General features: G+C 39.2%; 1 protein-coding gene across 2 annotated transcripts in view; it reads left to right on the forward strand.

The window, feature by feature from the left end:
- Positions 1 to 13,906, forward strand: part of vmp1 (vacuole membrane protein 1) — a 141,817-nt gene extending 127,911 nt beyond the window's left edge. For both annotated transcript variants that reach the window (XM_033045781.1, XM_033045780.1), the window contains exons 11-12: positions 8,266 to 8,368; positions 10,808 to 13,906. In XM_033045781.1, coding sequence (XP_032901672.1) covers positions 8,266 to 8,368; positions 10,808 to 10,951 — 247 coding nt within the window. In that variant the 3' untranslated portion in view covers positions 10,952 to 13,906. The remainder of the gene's footprint in view (positions 1 to 8,265; positions 8,369 to 10,807) is intronic.
- Positions 13,907 to 17,754: the final 3,848 nt, after the last annotated feature.

A 17,754-nucleotide genomic window follows, 5' to 3' on the forward strand; every position in this document is an offset into this window, starting at 1 on the left:
CAATCCAACTCTGCCCAACATCTTCCTGTAGCTGTGTAGGAAGGAACTGCAGATGCTGGTTTAAATCAAAGAGAGACACAAAATGTTGGAGTAATTCAGCGGGACACGCAGCATTTCTCGAGAGAAGGAATGGGTGACGTATCAGGTCGAGACCCTTCTTCAGACTGATGAAGCTTCCTGCAGTGAATACCCTCTAATCCAAGCATTATTCTGGTAAACCATCTCTGCAACCTTTCCAAAGTCACCACATCCTTCCTGTAATGGGGCAACCAGAACTGCACGCAATACTCCAAATGCGGCCTAAACAAAGTCCCACAAAACTGCATCATGACTTCCTGACTCTTGTACTCAATGTCTCGATCTATGAAAAGCAAGCATAGTCTAGGCCTTCTTTCCCACTCTATCTGCTTGTTTTGTCACTTTCTGGGAGTTATGGAACCAGAACAAATTACTTCCTTGTTTGAGCTGTCTTCATTATGGTGTGCTGGGTTTTTTTCTCAAGTCCAGACATGAAAGATCTCTTGTTCTTTCTCCCTGTCTTGGCTCTTTAGTCATCAGCATTTTATTGGCATGAATTCTGTCTGGTTTCCCCCTTGTTCTGTCTTATCACAAAACTGATCACTTACCCACAGAGTCCCCCTCGCAATGCATACCACTGTGCTGACATCACATCACCTTTGCCCTTCATTTTATTTGAAGGAATCATGAAGAGGTTATATGATTTAACAAAACGTACCATCAGCTTAAATGTCTTCCCTGTGATCTGCAGACTTAAAGGAATAGCAAATGGAATACTTAAAACCACAGCTTCCTGAATTTTGTTTTTAATTTGACTTTGGCAATCTTCATTCCAATTCTTTACAATGAACAGCCTTGCAATCTTAAAGATTAGTTGCACCCTCCCAGAGTCTTCAAAAAAATCAAGTGCTTGACTTCTACGGACTTAGATTCCTGACATTGTGGCTGCTTCTGTGTCAGTTTCCCTAAAATCTGATGTCTAGGATTGCACGATACTGCAACTGGGATGTGATAAATCAATTTTATAGTGAGCTCTTTAGATGAAGGAAACACGCGTGTTAGTCTTCTATTATTACATATGATGGGGAAGAACCTTCTCCTGCTGCAGATTCTGGAGCAAAGCTCCTATCATGCTGCTGGGGTAAGGAATCTGACTTGGAAACTGTAATGTTTGTCAAAACCAGGATGCGATGTTCCAAGAACATTTAATCCTCTTAGGTTTGCAGTAGACACTCCCAAGAGGGAGGTGGTGTTTAAATAAACATGAGTCAGCTGTGCACTCTGTAGCTTATCCATGCTTTTGAGACTGAAGGCTCACCACTCAGCTAGTTGAAAATTATAGCTGTACCACTCCTGGCAAGCAGCATCTCCTCCTGCTTAGTAATTCAAGTGATCAGGAACTGAACTAGTTTAGTTTAGTTTAGCGATACAGTGCGGAAACAGGCCCTTCGGCCCACCGGGTCTGCGCCAACTAGTGATCCCCGCATATTAACACTATTAACACTAGGGATCATTTTTAAATTTACCAAGCCAATTAACTTACAAACCTGGACGACTTTGGAGTGTGGGAGGAAACCGATGATCTTGATGAAAACCCACGCGGTTAGGGGGAAAACGTACAAGCTCCTTACGAACACCCGTAGTCGGGATCAAACCGGGTCCCCTGTGCTGCAAGTGCTGTAAGGCAGCAACTCTACTGATGCGCCGCCATGCCACCCAGTCATCAATAAATACCCAGCTTCTATCCTGCTCTTCAGTGGTGAAGATGTGACTGGTTCAGTCCATGTTGGGGGAGAGGTTCAGCGTTAAATCCTACATATTGCTTTGATGGAGACACAAGGAACTGCAAGTACTGGAGTTTTAAGCAAATAATAATGCTGGAGGAACTCACCGGGTTAGGCAGCATATGTGAAGAGAATGGATGGGCCACCTTTCGGATCAGGTCTGAAGAACAGTTCCGATCCGAAACGTCACCTATCAATTTCTTCCACAGATACTGCCTAATCTGCTGAGTTACTCCAGCACTTTGTATACTGCTTTGATAATGCAGTTGAAGGTTATGATAAGGTCATAAGGAATAGGAATAGAATTAGGCCATTCGGCCCATCAAGTCTACTCTGCCTTTCAATCGTGGCTGATCTATCTGCCTCTCGGTGTGTAGCAACAACCTGATCCGTTATCTAGTACAAATATTATTAACATATGTAAATTCAGGGTTTGATTATGAATAGAGTTTAACATTTAATCTTATGATCGTTAAAGATGTTTTAACTGAAGAAACTCTGGGAAAGTACAGCAATTATGTCCTAGGCCAACAACTACTTGCTCCTTCTATTGGTGACGTAACAAGCCATTTGATCCATGGGTCCATGTCAGTTCGCAGCAGATCAAATTCCAAAAGTCTCATTCTCCCTCATTTTCCCTGTATCCCTGCCACTTGTTCCCACTCACATGCCTATCAATTCTGCTTTAATTTGTCTTGCAATTACTGTCTCCAAGGAGTAATTTGCATTTGCCAGCAAGTGTCTAGGATAAAGCCAGAGCACACAGAGGAAGAAATGCATGCAGTTATGAGAGAACATGCAACTCCACACAAACTACAGACACCTGAGGTCACCATCGTGAGCTCGAGGTCTCGGGAGAGACCATGGATATCGGGAGCTCCAGCGAAGCAGACGTTCGACCACCCCGAAGCAGGGTTTAATCAGCGGCGCGGGGGAGCTGAGATCCCCCCGATGCAGGAGCTGATCGCCCCGATGCGGAGGGCCCGACCGCCGGCTACGGGAGTCAAGATCGTCCCGTCAACGGAGGCCTCGAGGCCCCCGACCGCAGGAGAACAATGAAGGGAAGAGATTTGAACTTTTTTTTGCCTTCCATCACAATGAGGAATGTGGAGGAGTCACTGTGGTGGATGTTTATGTTAAAATGTGTTTTGTGTGTTCTGTTGCTTTTACTTGTCTGACTGACTTGGCAAATGAAATTCCTCGTATGTTGCAAAACATACTTGGCTAATAAAGTATTATTGTGATTGTGATTGAAACCTGGGAACCCAAGCTGTGCACCACAACCAAATTGTTGTGCGCTAGTGCCACCCTCTTTTAGGTCAGATATGTTGTCAATTATTATACTTTTCCCCTCCATCTTACCCCATTTTTTTCTTCTCCTGCAACCCCATCCACATTCACCACTTTCATCTTTATTTACCCAACAAATTTTGTGAAATTTCCTAGTACCATGCTGTAATGAGTGTTGCCTTAATGTTGAGAACAAATATTTTCTGGTCCAAATCATGGCTGTGATGAAGATTGTGTGTTAGGGATTAGGCTCCCAAAGTGGCTTCCTTTGCATTGGCAAAACCAAGCGTAGACTAGGCTACTGTTTCACCTAATACTTCTGCCCGGTCTACCAAGACCTACTGGATCTCCTGGTTGCCAACCGTCTTACTTCTCTTTCCCATTCCCATACTGACCTTTCTGTTCTAGACTGAAAGTGAAAATTAAAGTTTCTAAGTAAAACTAGTCCTTCAATCATGTAGTTAAATCCAAGATGCAAACTAGCCTACTTCTTTCTGATGGACACTCATTCTCTATGATAAATGAACATCACTCATTAGCCTGCAAGTCTCAAAACAATAGTAGTTACTTTAGCCTTTGTTAGTTAGTTAGTTTAGCATAGGTTAGTTGAAGTGACACAAGGCAACAAAGCTCTCTTTAACAAAACTGAATTTAAGCTGCCAGAAAGTATATGAAAGCATCAAGTTGAATACTGATGACATTATTTCTGTGGAGTACTGGGAAGGCAACCAAGGACTTCATACAGTGAAAATTGATTTTAACTCAGAAGACTGATAATTGTATGGATATTCCAATACATGTGGGTCACAGAAATCTCTGACATTAATTTACAGAGAATGATCTAATGAGGTGTAAAATACATTTTACGAAGATGGAATGAACCAAGCAGGTGGCCCGTGGCCCATTCAGGAAGCTATTATTTAACGAGTGTCTACAATGAAGAATAACTTCAGGTCTTTGTTAGAAGTCACCCCCAAAATATTTCAAGAATATGAAGGAAAGGAAACAGATTTCAGGTTATTGTCATTTCTCCCAGGTGCAACCATTTGTTCAGTCTGTGGCCATAGGATTAATTTACATAGTCATGCCCATCATTAAAATATGGTAGAGAATATCCTCGAATGAACGTCATTGGCAGTCACCCCAAACATTTTTCACCTTTAGTCTGATCACATTTAAAATATCGACTGAATTGGTAAGTTAGTGCAATATCGATTGAATTGGTTAATTATTGCAAATGGGGTTTAAACCAAGGATGGTCTAAGTCTGTAAATGAAATCAGTCCTTAGTTGAATAAAGACACACAATTCTGAAGTAACTCAGCAGGTCTGGCAGCACACCTGGGGAATATGATAGGTGACGTTTCGTTGTCAAGACCATTCTTCAGATTTAACCCATGTTCTCCAGGGATGCTGCCTAACCTGCTGAGTTCCTCCAGCATTTTGTGTCTTCTTTTGTAAGCCATCATCTGCAGTTTCTTTTTCCTCATTTCTTAATTGATTGCTCTTTTAGATAATGAGATCAATGGATTGATGACATCTTATCAAATTAAGATCACCACAGTTGAATGGAGATCTACATGATGCCAAGGCAATTCAAACAGCACACTGATTATCTTGAACCTTCCAGTGAATCCTTTAATAGTTCTGTTTAAGGGTCATCAGCTTGAAAAATACTCAGTTTCCCTTTTACCAGATAATGCCTGACCCGAGTATTTTCTGTTTTTATTTGTTTTATTTTCTATTGAAGCTGACAATGTCTACTGACATGTTACGCTGTCCTTTCGTGATTAACAAAGAAAGAGTAATAGTGCTTTAGGTAATAGTGCTTTCTGCAATCTGACAATGTACTCTTTTTTTAAAGCTGTTGGCTGAGCTACACTTATTGATGCATTACTTGCTAACACAACACCCTGGTTAGTTGGTTATTTTTAACGGTACTTCTCCCCTTTCAGCTACCTTGAGTACAGTGAGATGGCATGAGGTTGAATGGCCCTGTCCAACGTACTGTTCTTGTAAACATTAAAGGACATTTGCCAGACATGGATTTCTTTCCCCATTTGTTTACAACCATGATACAAATGTCTGTGCACCTTTGCTTTACCTTATAAATTGTAGGTCATTTCTTTATTGTCTTCCATGCAGCTCCTGGTGAAGCCATAGTTCACGGATCACAGTATTGATCCATGCAGGATTCCATCTTGTGCAGTCACTACCATTAAATATCTAGTTCTGCCTATGCAACATACAGTTAATTTAATTCCAATCCTCCAAGATGTGATATTATTTCAGTTTTCCATCAGGACCTTTTCAAAGGCTGCTCAAGAATCTCAAAATGCTTTTGGGTTCCAGTCTGAATATATCCTTGAATACCTTGATTAGCATAATGACATTGAACTTATTCAAACCCCAGAATTTCATTCAGTGGCAGACACATGGTGGTCAAATAAATTAAAATCTGTGCAATAATGTTAAATTAGTGTTAAATTATTGTGGAAGATAGCATGAATGCTGTACTAGCCTCTGATTATCCTTGAGATGTTTCTACAACTTGATTAGAGTCCACCAGTGGTAAATTAAATTGATTGGACATGATTGGAAAGGCACAGACCTGTCTATATAAGGTCCCACAGTTGACAGTGCATGTCAGAGCAAAAACCAAGCCATGAAGACGAAGGAATTGGCCGTAGACCTCCGAGACAGGATTGTGTCGAGACACAGATCTGGGGAAGGGTATAAAACAATTTCTGCAGCTTTGCACATCGCGAAGAGCACAGTGGCCTCCGTTATTCTTAAATGGAAGAACTTTGGAACCACCAGGACTCTTCATAGAGCTGGCCGCCTGGCCAAACTGAGCAATCGGGGGAGAAGGGCCTTGGTCAGGGAGGTGACCAAGAACCCGATGGTCACTCTGACAGAGCTCCAGAATTCCTCTGTGGAGATGGGAGAACCTTCCAGATAGACAACTATATCTGCAACACTTCACCAATCAGGCCTTTATGGTAGAGTGGCCAGAGGGAAGCCACTCCTCAGTAAAAGGCACATGACAGCCCGCTTGCAGTTTGCCAAAAGGCACCTAAAGGACTCTCAGACCATGAGAAACAGGATTCTCTGGTCTGATGAAACAAAGATTGAACTCTTTGGCCTGAATGCCAAGCGTCACGTCTGGAGGAAACCAGGCACCGCTAATCACCTGGCCAATACAATTCCTACGGTGAAGCATGGTGGTGGCAGCATCATGCTGTGGGGATGTTTTTCAACAGCAGGAACCAGGAGACTAGTCAGGATCGAGGGAAAGATGAACAGAGAGGTCCTTGATGAAAACCTGCTCCAGAACTTTCTGTACCTCAGACTGGGGCGGAGGTTCACCTTCCAACAGGACAACGACCCTAAGCACACAGCCAAAACAACGCAGCAGTGGCTTCATGACAAGTCTATGAATGTCCTTGAGTGGCCCAGCCAGAGCCCGGACTTGAACCCGATCAAACATCTCTGGAGGGACCTGAACATAGCTGTGCATCGATGCTCCCCATCCAACCTGACAGAGCTTGAGAGGATCTGCAGAGAAGAATGGGAGAAATTACCCAAATACAGGTGTGCCAAGCTGGTAGCGTCATACCCAAGATACAAGATACAAGATACATTTATTTGTCACATGTGCCAGTTGGCACAGTGAAATGTGATCACCATACAGCCATACAATAAAATAAAGAACACAACACACGATAGAGTTCAACGTAAAACATCCCCACACAGTAGAATCAAAAGTTTCCCACTGTGAGGGAAGGCACCAAAGTCAGTCAACTTCTTCTGATGTTCACCCGTGGTCGGGGCCTCCGGAGCCCTCCGCAGTCGCCGCTATGGGCCGCTATGGGTCGCTTAGGCCCGCTCGCCGGGATGTTGGTACTCCGACGTCAGAACGGGAGGCCAACCTCCGTGGCTTGGACCTCCAAATCGGCCACTTCCCACCGGAGTCCGCAGACTTGAGGCTGTAATCGCTGCCAACGGTGCCTCAGCAAAGTACCGAGTAAAGGGTCTGAATACTTATGTAAATGTGATATTTCAGTTATTTTTAATTACTTTGCAAAATTTTCTAAACCTGTTTTAGCTTTTTTTATTGTGAGGTATTGTGTGTAGATTGATGATTAAAAAAAAGAACTAAATCCATTTTAGAATAAGGCTGTAATGTAACAAAATGTAGAAAAAGTGAAGGGGTCTGAATACTTTCTGAATGCACTGTAGAAATGGAGTGTGTTTAAGGGATAAAATGGTATCCAGAACAGTGAATCACTTCTAAGTAGTGTATTATTTTAAAATGTGTCCCTTGTAGAATTGATTAAAAAGTTACTCATGAGAAGTACTGCCACGTGGTGCAAAAAAATATATTGTGTAAATCTGGGTTCATCTCCAATTAAACCTTCCATTTTTTTTCCTTTGTTCCACCCAAAACAGTTTTCGGCTTTCCATTGTTAGTGATTTCTGCAATGAGACCACAAGAAGTTTAGAAATATATAAAGTATCTTGTAACATTGCATGAGTCAGGAGTTTCTGTGTAAGGGTAATGGATACACGCCCTTTTACTTCAATAAGAATATATTGTGGTATGGAGCGGGGGAATAAATATGAAGTAACCTTACTAAAATATTCATTGTACCTTGTTTGTTCGTTGGTTAATCACCAACTGTTGAATTTTGGTTGGGTGTGGTTGCGTGTGTTTGTACGTGCGTACGTAAAAATGGAGGAAGAGGTAGTATGAACATTTTAACAGTAAATAAATGCTTCATTTCCTTATAAGGACTGCCAAATTTGGAAGTGGCTACCCTTCGATGAGCTGTGGGGGCGAGTCATACATGGAGTGGGAGTGTAGTTTCTTTCTTAGCTGGCAATGACACACTGCCGACTCACTTCCTTATTGATCAGTTTAAACTAGATTTTACAGGAACTGACGGTGATATATGGGGCCAGGCTTGTGAGAATCATTCATTTGAGATACTCTGGTCTGCCAGTACTACTTGAGTTCCTCCTCTGCTCCTAGCTTAATCATAATGAATGATGATCCCAAATGTGCAAAGTCTTAATGACTTGTTAATTTGTTTGAAGTTTGTGTAGCAATCTTACAGGTAAGTGATTTAACTTTGTGATTTTCTTCCCTCTTGGAAATTTATTTTACACAGGGCAATTCCAAGGTTAGGCCCATCACTCCAAAAACCCTTCCAAGAATACCTGGAGGCCCAGAAACACAAGCTGCACCACAAGTCTGGAGAGAAAATGGAAGCGGTAAGAATTCCACTAATGTTATATCTTTAGTGTTAAAATGTTTATTGGTCTATGTATGTCATTCCTTTAACCATGTGGACTTGAGTGCTAAATCCATCGTAATTGTGTAATGGCTCCGTTTCAGAAATGAGGTCTCAAATTGGCTGAAAATCTATCAATGAAATTGTGTCTCTAGGATTGCTGTAAGAATGTGGTCCTCAAACTTCCTCTTCGCAAACAAATTCTGGTAGTTGCGTGAATTACCTGAAGTTTGGTGTACCTGAAGTTTGGTGTAACTTGTCCCAGAAAAAGAGCAATGAAGATCAGAACTTTGCTTTGAGTATTTTCAGATTGATTCCAAGAGAAACATTTAAATAACAGAATTTTCATTTAGGCTGATATAGATGCCTTAAATGTAATATGTAGAATTAAAAATTTGGACAGTATTAATTCTATTAGCAGATAATTTAGTTTGAGATATTTTCCACTTTGCTGAAAACATTTTTTTTAATGTTTGAATGTAAAGTGCTCACACCTTTGTAATCCAGGGTTTGAGTATGACATGTATTAGACAATGTATTAGTTGCCCACCCAAAATCTTTCTAGAAAGATAATCTAAATTGCATTTCTCCCCAAACTCTCAACACCCCTCAAAAAACAAATTTAGTTCCTGCTTTGTGGTTATGATGACGTGCAATACTCACCAAGCCCAGCTTATGCAACTTTAAGAAAAATTAATTACTTCCTCACATGGAGTAGCTATTGTGTGTCATGCTGCCATGAATTGACCAATATGTTGAACACTATGCAAGTACTTTCTGTTGATCAGTTCTTGTTCTTTACTCAATTTTATTTTGAACTACAAAATTGAAAACCCTATTTTAATTGTTAAAGATTTATCAGAAGTTGTTTCTGGGAGATCCACATCTCTACCTTGTCTTCACCTTTATATTTGATTGCTAATCGCCTAATGTACATGTTTTTTTCCCTTGCTATATTATCTTCCAACTATGATAGTTTGAAACTATTGTCGCAATTGGTGAAAGAAATGTGAAGTAGTGCTCCCATTTGATATCTCGGAAGTCACAAATAGATGGAATAGACTTGTGGGGGATACTTTGCAAATTCTCTCTCTTTTGAAATCAAACGTTTTTAGTCTTTAACCAGCTATTTAAAAATACATTCGTGTTTTATTTCATTTCTTAAACTCAGTGTAGACAAGTTCCTGCTGGAATCCTAAATAATTTGTATTTATTTTGGCTTTTCGCCACTGTTTCAATTTTGATATAGATGCAGAATATCTAAATCTCTTAATAATGCACACATTGAATTAGTGTTGATCCCAGTACCAGATTGGAAAGAACTGTCTGCTTGTAAAAGATAGTGTATGTGAATCTAAGTGAGATGTTAAAGCTTTTCTCCTCTTGATTTGGACTCTATTCTGGCCTACATTGGGTTTTTAAATCTCCAGATGGAACAGTTACCAGGCATAGCATCAGCCATTTTGCTGCCAACCCCAACTGGATTGACCATGCTCATGAGAGAAGAGATGGTGAACCAAATTGCCATCCGTTCCTTCTCTAGTCGGGTTCCAGACAGAAGTGATACTTGTAGACATGTTCTCAGGTTTAATATGCTTTCATCTAACGGCCTCAGCCAGAATGAGAACACTTGACTCGACCCTACAAAGCAATCGTGATCTAGATTCCTGAAACTACATTGGCCTTTTGTCTGCACATCAAAGGCTCAAATATATGTCCAATAAATCTAAAGTATTTACAATGGATTGCATCTTATTAGCTACTTTGCAGAGAGATTTTTGCAAAGGCATTTTACCAAACCTCTATTGGGAAGTATAAAATGATAATTTAAAATATGATATATCTGCATATCTCAAAAAAGCAACACCCAAATGCACTAAACAATTAATTTTGGATATTGGAAATGTGAAGAGTTTACCTCATTGAGGACTAAAGCAGCATGGTCATTTGCAGCAGTAATTTGTAGGCATTATGTTTGCAATAATGCTCCTAATTTGATCAAACAAACTACTAGGTCTATAGCAGTATTTTACAGCATTTTGTGGTGTTCATAACTTTTTTATTAAATCATCCTTTTGATTAAAATATTAAATGATACACTTTATCTGGGGATATGTGAAGCTATCTGGAAAGATTTACAAATATTTAGTTGATTTAATTTTAAATTTTGGCACTGCATGCAAAATGAACGTTTATTCTTTTTGCTTTATTCTCCTGTACAATTTTACTGCTCACATTGTGAATTAGTTCATGAAGTTAAAGGCATACTTAGATTTTGGATTTTGTGATTATTTTATAACAGAGAAAACTGTTCTTAACCCTAACAAAAGTTGCCAAAAGATTGCTATCGAATTCAAATATTAATATTTTTTTTGTTATTTCTTTTCTTTTCGCCCTTTCCCTCACCCCAATCTCACAGAGTGAAAATTGGCTGTCGTGGCTGTTTGAGAAAATAGTCATTGTCATGGTGTGCTACTTCATTCTGTCCATCGTTAATTCCATGGCCCAGAGTTACGCTAAACGGATCCAGTCGCAGAAATACACCGAGGAGAAAATGAAATGAAAAATTAACTTTTTTTTTAGGAATGGTCAACAGGAGGCCCAGATTAGATAGTGATTCCTAACAGCCATCTGCTGCTGCTTGATTCCACTAACTGGAATTATTTTAGGGAGGCAGAGAGGGTACGTTATAAATGTATACAGTTACAAGTTCTGAGAGAATTATTTCCTGCTTATCATAAGTATTCCAGCCTGGAGTCTACTTTTGTGGATTCTTGCCCATCTATTGTCTCCATTATTACATTATTTTTAAAGAATCCTGGCTTCAGTAGAGGCCTTGTTAACAATGAATGGTGTTAAATGGCATAAAGGAAATTGTAGGACAGATGTAAATATTAGGCATGGAATCCAGATGAAAGCAATGAGTTGGATCATCTCCCAATTACTTTGGGCACATGAATGAATAAACATGGTTTGCAAAAACCACATCGGCTCAAACACCAATATTGCATTGTCTTGAGGTGCAAGCATATTCCCATAATTCCTATTTAACCATCAAAGGTTGGCCATATTTGGCACAGTGGTTGGTAATTTCAGCTCCATAAATAAAGAATTGCGGCACTGTTTTTTAATACTTGCCACTTGTGGCACTGGTTGAAAATAATGCTCAAGCTCTAACAGAGATTACTGCACTGAAATAGTTAAATGGGAACTTCTTATCATTTTTATTGCATCACTTTCCTACATTAGCGCCTTCCTCCGCATAATCTGTACATTCACCTTGGTGCTGAGATTTCACGCTGCCTACTCACCAACAACTGTTTGAGCTGTGGTTTGATGCTGCAGGTTTTAGTGAATGGAAGGCCCCATCAATGTTCAATGCTCAGATGAGGCCCTAGTCATACCATCATCTGTAGTGTACTCTCCATTTTAGCAGAGAAAAAAGGCATTAATTTTTTATCACGTAATTTCTCCTCTTTTGCTGACAGAGGGTAGATATGGTGAATGTGAGCAAACATATGTGGATTTGTGAAAGAGGTTTATAGATATTATCACAATCCTTGTTTTTTTATTTATCTCCCTATTAGGCATTGTTGTTCTCTTGTGCCCAATGCACCTAATTTGAAAACTCTATGCTCACCTCTACTTGCATTTTCAACAGTGATAATGAAAGAAAAGCTGTAAAACCAGTCAATCTACAATTGTACAGAAAACAATGTCATGTGTATTCTGTAAATTTTAACACAAAGATCTAACCTGGCTTTATAAAACTGCATTGTCAATTCGCAGACTGAGCCTTCGTCCGACTCTGTCCGTTTGATGGGGAATGTCATGATCGTGTAAAATATTAAAATCTTAAAGTACATGTGCCAATTAAGTATAAACTCAATGACTTCCCCTGAATATAGGACCATTCATAACGAGTGAAATAACAAAACAGAGGTCTGATTTTAGGTCACAGTATACATCTTAAATTATCCCTGTGCGAGACATGTTGCATAAAAGACATCCTTCAGAAGCATCTCTTTAGGAGCTGTTAACTGGAGAAACTGATTCTGTTTTAATTATTGCATTTTCTAACTGGAATAAACTTGGAATTATGGTGATCTCTAAGACTTTCAGTGGTTTGTGAATTTAAATTTATATGGTTCTGGTGTGCTGCATGATGTATCAGGCAGATTTCAGTTCAGTTTCCTTTCAACACATTAGCATTGCCATCGGGCACAAAAATGGATTGAAAACAAGTCAGGAAAAATAGCAGTAAGTCCAAAGTTAGTTCCATCTCTGACAGCACCAGCGTTCCACAATTGGCTAGCCCACAGTTTGAGCTCGCAGGTTCTGGATCTTGGTGTCGCTCAAAATTGATTTTGGAGTTTGTGGGAAATGACTAAAAAGCGAAGTTGGTGCAAAATCGAACTTGATTAAAATTTAATTGTCCTGTTTAGTTAACAGGCCATTATCCCAATCCATAAAAGTAGACTTTAGCACAATTTCTTATTTTCATCTGCCTGATGGTAAGTAATTTGAATTCCTCAAAGTGAACAATGTATTGTATGAAAATAAAAGATTGAAGAGGTGTATCTTTTACTGCTGTTTCATAAACTGGTCATATCTCCAGCAATTTAAATAGCTCCACGTTACTGATCATATTAATCTAGAAAGATAAGGTTGGATTTTATAGTCTTTGTTCATTGGAGTTTAACCGATGATCACTCCACACAGTGAAAACCCAAGACAGGTGCTGCTGCCTGACCACACACCCAGGAAACTTGTCCAATTGTGTAAGTTTCAATTTTGAATCTCAAAAGTGTGGAGTTTGAATTTGTTTCGTAGATTACAATCTGTTACAGTGGCACTACATTTGTGCAACTAAATGTAGCTGTGGTGAAATATTGTAATCGGACCTTCTAAACCCAATATTCATTACTTGAAATGTAATTGTTTTACTTAGAAACAAGTAAGATTCTGTGTATCTTCATTGTTTACTTTCTCCTCTCAAATGCCAGGTGTAGATTTTCTTTCATATCCGGCTTCTGCATCATCTTGCCATTCAGTGAGATAGCTTATCAGACTGGTGTTGGCTGTTTGCTGAGTTGGCGACAACAGTTGGTAGGCTATCTGATGAAATGGTGTCTTCCATCCGATCAGCATTTCATTTTGTTATGTTCTGCATTCCCATTTTCATTTCAGTGCTCACTGTTTTTATCTGAAAAAACATTACGTTTGTCAATCTCATTCTCTCCCAGGTGTTTGAATTCGAATTGTAATATGATCAACTGCCATTCATAGTAACCATGGTCATGTTCAAACTTCCACCTCTTTTTATCCTTGCATTCAAAGCTTACAAATTATTACTCTGCTTCTTGACCATCTAGTAGTCCGCAGTTTCCAGGCAGAAAAGTCTTGTTCTCAATTCAACTGCAGATGGATTCAATAACTGTCAAAACCACACGTGTCATTCTAAACTTAACCATGCCATAGTGTACAGAATATTTAATAAAACCTGTATCAAAACTGATATTCAGAGGAGTTTGTGATCATTTGAACATTGTCAAGATCATTTTCCATTCTTCATCGGGGCAAATTTCATCTAATTGTCAATTCTGATTCTGACAATGTTCCTTAGTTGACTCACCCCATTCTTTATTTCCCTTTTGGAGCAAGAATTCAATTAATTTTTGGATGGGACCAGTAAATGTTTTATTGGACTGCAGGCAATCATTTACTATTTTCAATAGTCGAGTGTTTAATTGTCATATATACTGACAACGGAACAATGCACTTGCAGCAGCACAACAGGCCTGTAAACACAGTACGCAGACAATATATAATAAACAAAAAATTAGTAATCACTATTTTAGTTTAATATTGTCACATGTACCTAGGTACAGTGAAGAGCTTATGTTTGAGTGCTATCCAGTCTAAGAAAAGACTATATATGATTACAATCAAGCCGTCCACAGTGCACAGATAAAGGATGAAGGATACGACATTTAATCCAAGATAACGTTTGATTAAAGATGGTTCAAAGGTCTCCAATGAGGAAGACCTCTTTACCAGTAAAAAAAAAAACGGCGTCCTTTGTGCAACAAAGACAGTACTGCAACTGTACATCAGAACTGTAATCACTCTGACCACGAGATGAGCATTGATCCCTGGAAAAAAAGCAGATTTCCCTTTTTAAATTAATTACATTCTAAAGTGTGAATGTCAGAGAATATTCAATTTAATTCTCTGCAATTCTCAATATTTCCACACTTTCATTAGAGCTAGGTGTGCCAATTATATTTTGCATGTTCTGTCATTGTCACCCAATTAGAACATAGAACAGTGTAGCAAAGGAACAGGCCTTTCGGCCCATAATGTCCATGCCATGCATAATGTCAGGCCTTTCGGCCCATAATGTCCATGCAAGCATGATGCCGAGACCAACTCTCATCTGCCTGCACATAAGCCATATCCCTTCATTCCCTACATATCCACATGACTATCCAAATATCTCTTAAATGCAACTATCGTTGCTGCCTCCACCACCACCGGCAGTGCAATCCCGACACTCGCCCCTGTAAAAAACAAAGTGCCCGTACATCTCTTATAATTAAAACATTGCTCCTCTCACTTTAAAGCTATACCCCTAGTCTTTGACATTTCCACTCTCGGAAAAAGGTTGTGACTGTCCACCCTATCTATGCCCCTCATATTTGTATATACTTCTATCACGTCTCCCCTCAACCTCCAATGTTCTAGAGAAAATAATCCAAGTTTGTTCAACCCCTTCCTGAGGCTAATACCCACCAATCCGGGTATCATTCTTGTAAACCTCTGCATCCCCTCCAAAATCTCCATATCCTTCCTATAATGGGGTGACCAGAACTGCATGCAATACTGATGCAGCCGAACCAAAGCCCTATAAGGCTGCATCATGACTTCCTAACCCTTGTATTCAATGTCCTGACCAATGAAGGCAAGTATACTCTACCAACTTGTGTTCTGTTAAAGTCTGGACAAAAATTATCTTTATATGTTGGGGATGGTTGTTTGATCTGTTGTGGTATTGTACCAGGAGGAAAAATTAATCCAAGGTAGAGAGTAGACAGACTAAGTTAGAGAGTACTTGGGAAAGGAATTGTCATTTAAAGAGGAATTGGTCAATTTTGTTGCTTGCATGTCTGACCCCAACCAGGAGCCAAAGAAATAGAAGAAATCTCCTACATGTGAGGAAAAATCATGGACATAAACTGTGCTGCTATTAGTATTATAAACTCACGAGTGTAACAAAAAGAGAAACTGTTGCAGAAGATGGTGCAGAAGAAGAACTGTTGCAGAAGAAGAACAGCTGCTGGCAAATGGTAAAACTTCAGGAACTCAAGCAAGATTGATGAAATAATTGTTGAGCATACGATGCAACAATTACCATTGGTTGTATTTTACATTATATTAGCAGTAGCATCACAGTTTAAAAAAACTTTTCATAAGATCAGAGTTGTAAGGTTCTGAGTCCTGGTCAGCTTTATTCCATCCAGATAGAATCAGGTACCAAAACAGATATTAGTTGTTGTTGTTGTTATTTGTGGCTATTCTAATTTTAAAGTGTTGTGAAACACTGAGATTTGCTTCACCTGGGTGTAACTTCACCTTTCATTTTGAGTAAGATCTTAAGGTTGGGAGATTTTGTTTAGAGCAAGTGCCAGTTCCCACAGAATCAAATCCTGTAATAGTGCTTGGCAAGCAGCTTGTTTTTAATTATAGATTTCAAAGGATAATGAGTAGTTTAAAATGAATAAAAACTTTCCAGTTCAGTGTGCATGAACCGCATGATTTTTCAAATGTTCACTGCAAGGCTGTAATTTAGATGTTAGAAAGCTAGCATGATTGGATCCATTTTATTAGCCTTGTGCAATAGCTTACTCAACCACTTACCCGCCCGACGTTACTCTGATCGTCTCACTGAGACTTTGTGATTTCATGTGGGCTAGGGTCATGGAGTTAACGCTACCTATTTATCTTGAGTGAGGTCCAGCAATGGAAAAACATTATACATCTTAGGAAATCTCAACGTCAGAGGTTGGGATACTCATGCACTGAGAATGTTCTGGTCTGAGATTGAGAGATCACCGGAGAATTTGAGGGATATGGCAAATGCAGGAATGTCTTGAGTTAAAGGATCATCCATTGATGACCTCATTGCAAGACTCTTCCCCCAAAGTCTTGTTTCCAAACATTTCTTGAGAGGTTGGAAAAATGGAAATTCAAGGATGTAATCCCAGAGACTGGATGAAAGCAAAATCAAAAATGAAGGAAATCTAAAGCGTGAACAAAGGGCATTATCCTTAACATTAGAACCAGGCCACGCAGGAGTAAAAGTGGGATTTTATTTTAACCCCACGCCCACTGAAAGAAATTGGAACTCTCCTTTCTTGATATTCTAGTTCGTGTGTATGAAATTTGATACCAAATATGTATTATAAATAAAGGTAAAGCGCTGATTAGTTTATGAATTTCAGTCCTTCAGAGACTTAGAACTATTAGGTGAGACCAAGAATTGAATTGGAACCCAGCAGTACAATTGTACAAATGACAATACATTTTAAGGTTAGTGCCATGACAACTTGACTGCACTACTAAAACAAATACGCAGATTCTTGATTAAATGTATACTAGAAGAAACTATGGATGTCTGGTGTAATTACTAGGAATTAATCCAATGCATTGCATGAGAGGAACAAAGTAGTAACATATTACAAGTATATTATGAGATTAGGTTACTGTTGATTTCAACAGAGAGCAACAACTCTTTCTTCTGATGCATTGCTCACATCCTTCCTCAATTCACACACAAAGTTCTGGAATTCCCTCCCTAAATCTTTCTACCCTCCTCTAGACACTTTATACCACAGACCAAACTTTTTAAAATTATTTTGATATTACCTTTGACTCCCACTTAAACACATTTGAATGTTTCAGCATTGGAGTCTTAAAATGCTAATATGGAATATGAAAAATTAGTCACTAGATGAGGCACCATCAATATAATTATATGAAGGACTTTAAAAAAAGAAAGAAAAGTTTTTATTTTGTTTTCTCAATCTTGTTTACAAATGGTTCATACCATCCATCCTACTTTTTAGTACCTTAATCCTTAGAACCCAAATGCCAGACACTGCTACCGAGGCTGGTTTGCAGATTCCACCATGGGATGTCTCTCATGTGCTTAAATTCCAGTAGTCTCATCCTATATCTTTGCAATTCTTTACCTTCTAAGGCCTCCTCAAAACTTCCCTCTTTGATAGAGATTGCAGCTTTTGGAATCTGAAGTTTAAAAAGAACTGTTGGAGGAACTTAACAGCTCGAGTTCGCTTCACTCCA

The sequence above is a fragment of the Amblyraja radiata genome, chromosome 28 (genome assembly GCF_010909765.2).
Source record: "Amblyraja radiata isolate CabotCenter1 chromosome 28, sAmbRad1.1.pri, whole genome shotgun sequence".
NCBI lineage: Eukaryota > Metazoa > Chordata > Chondrichthyes > Rajiformes > Rajidae > Amblyraja > Amblyraja radiata.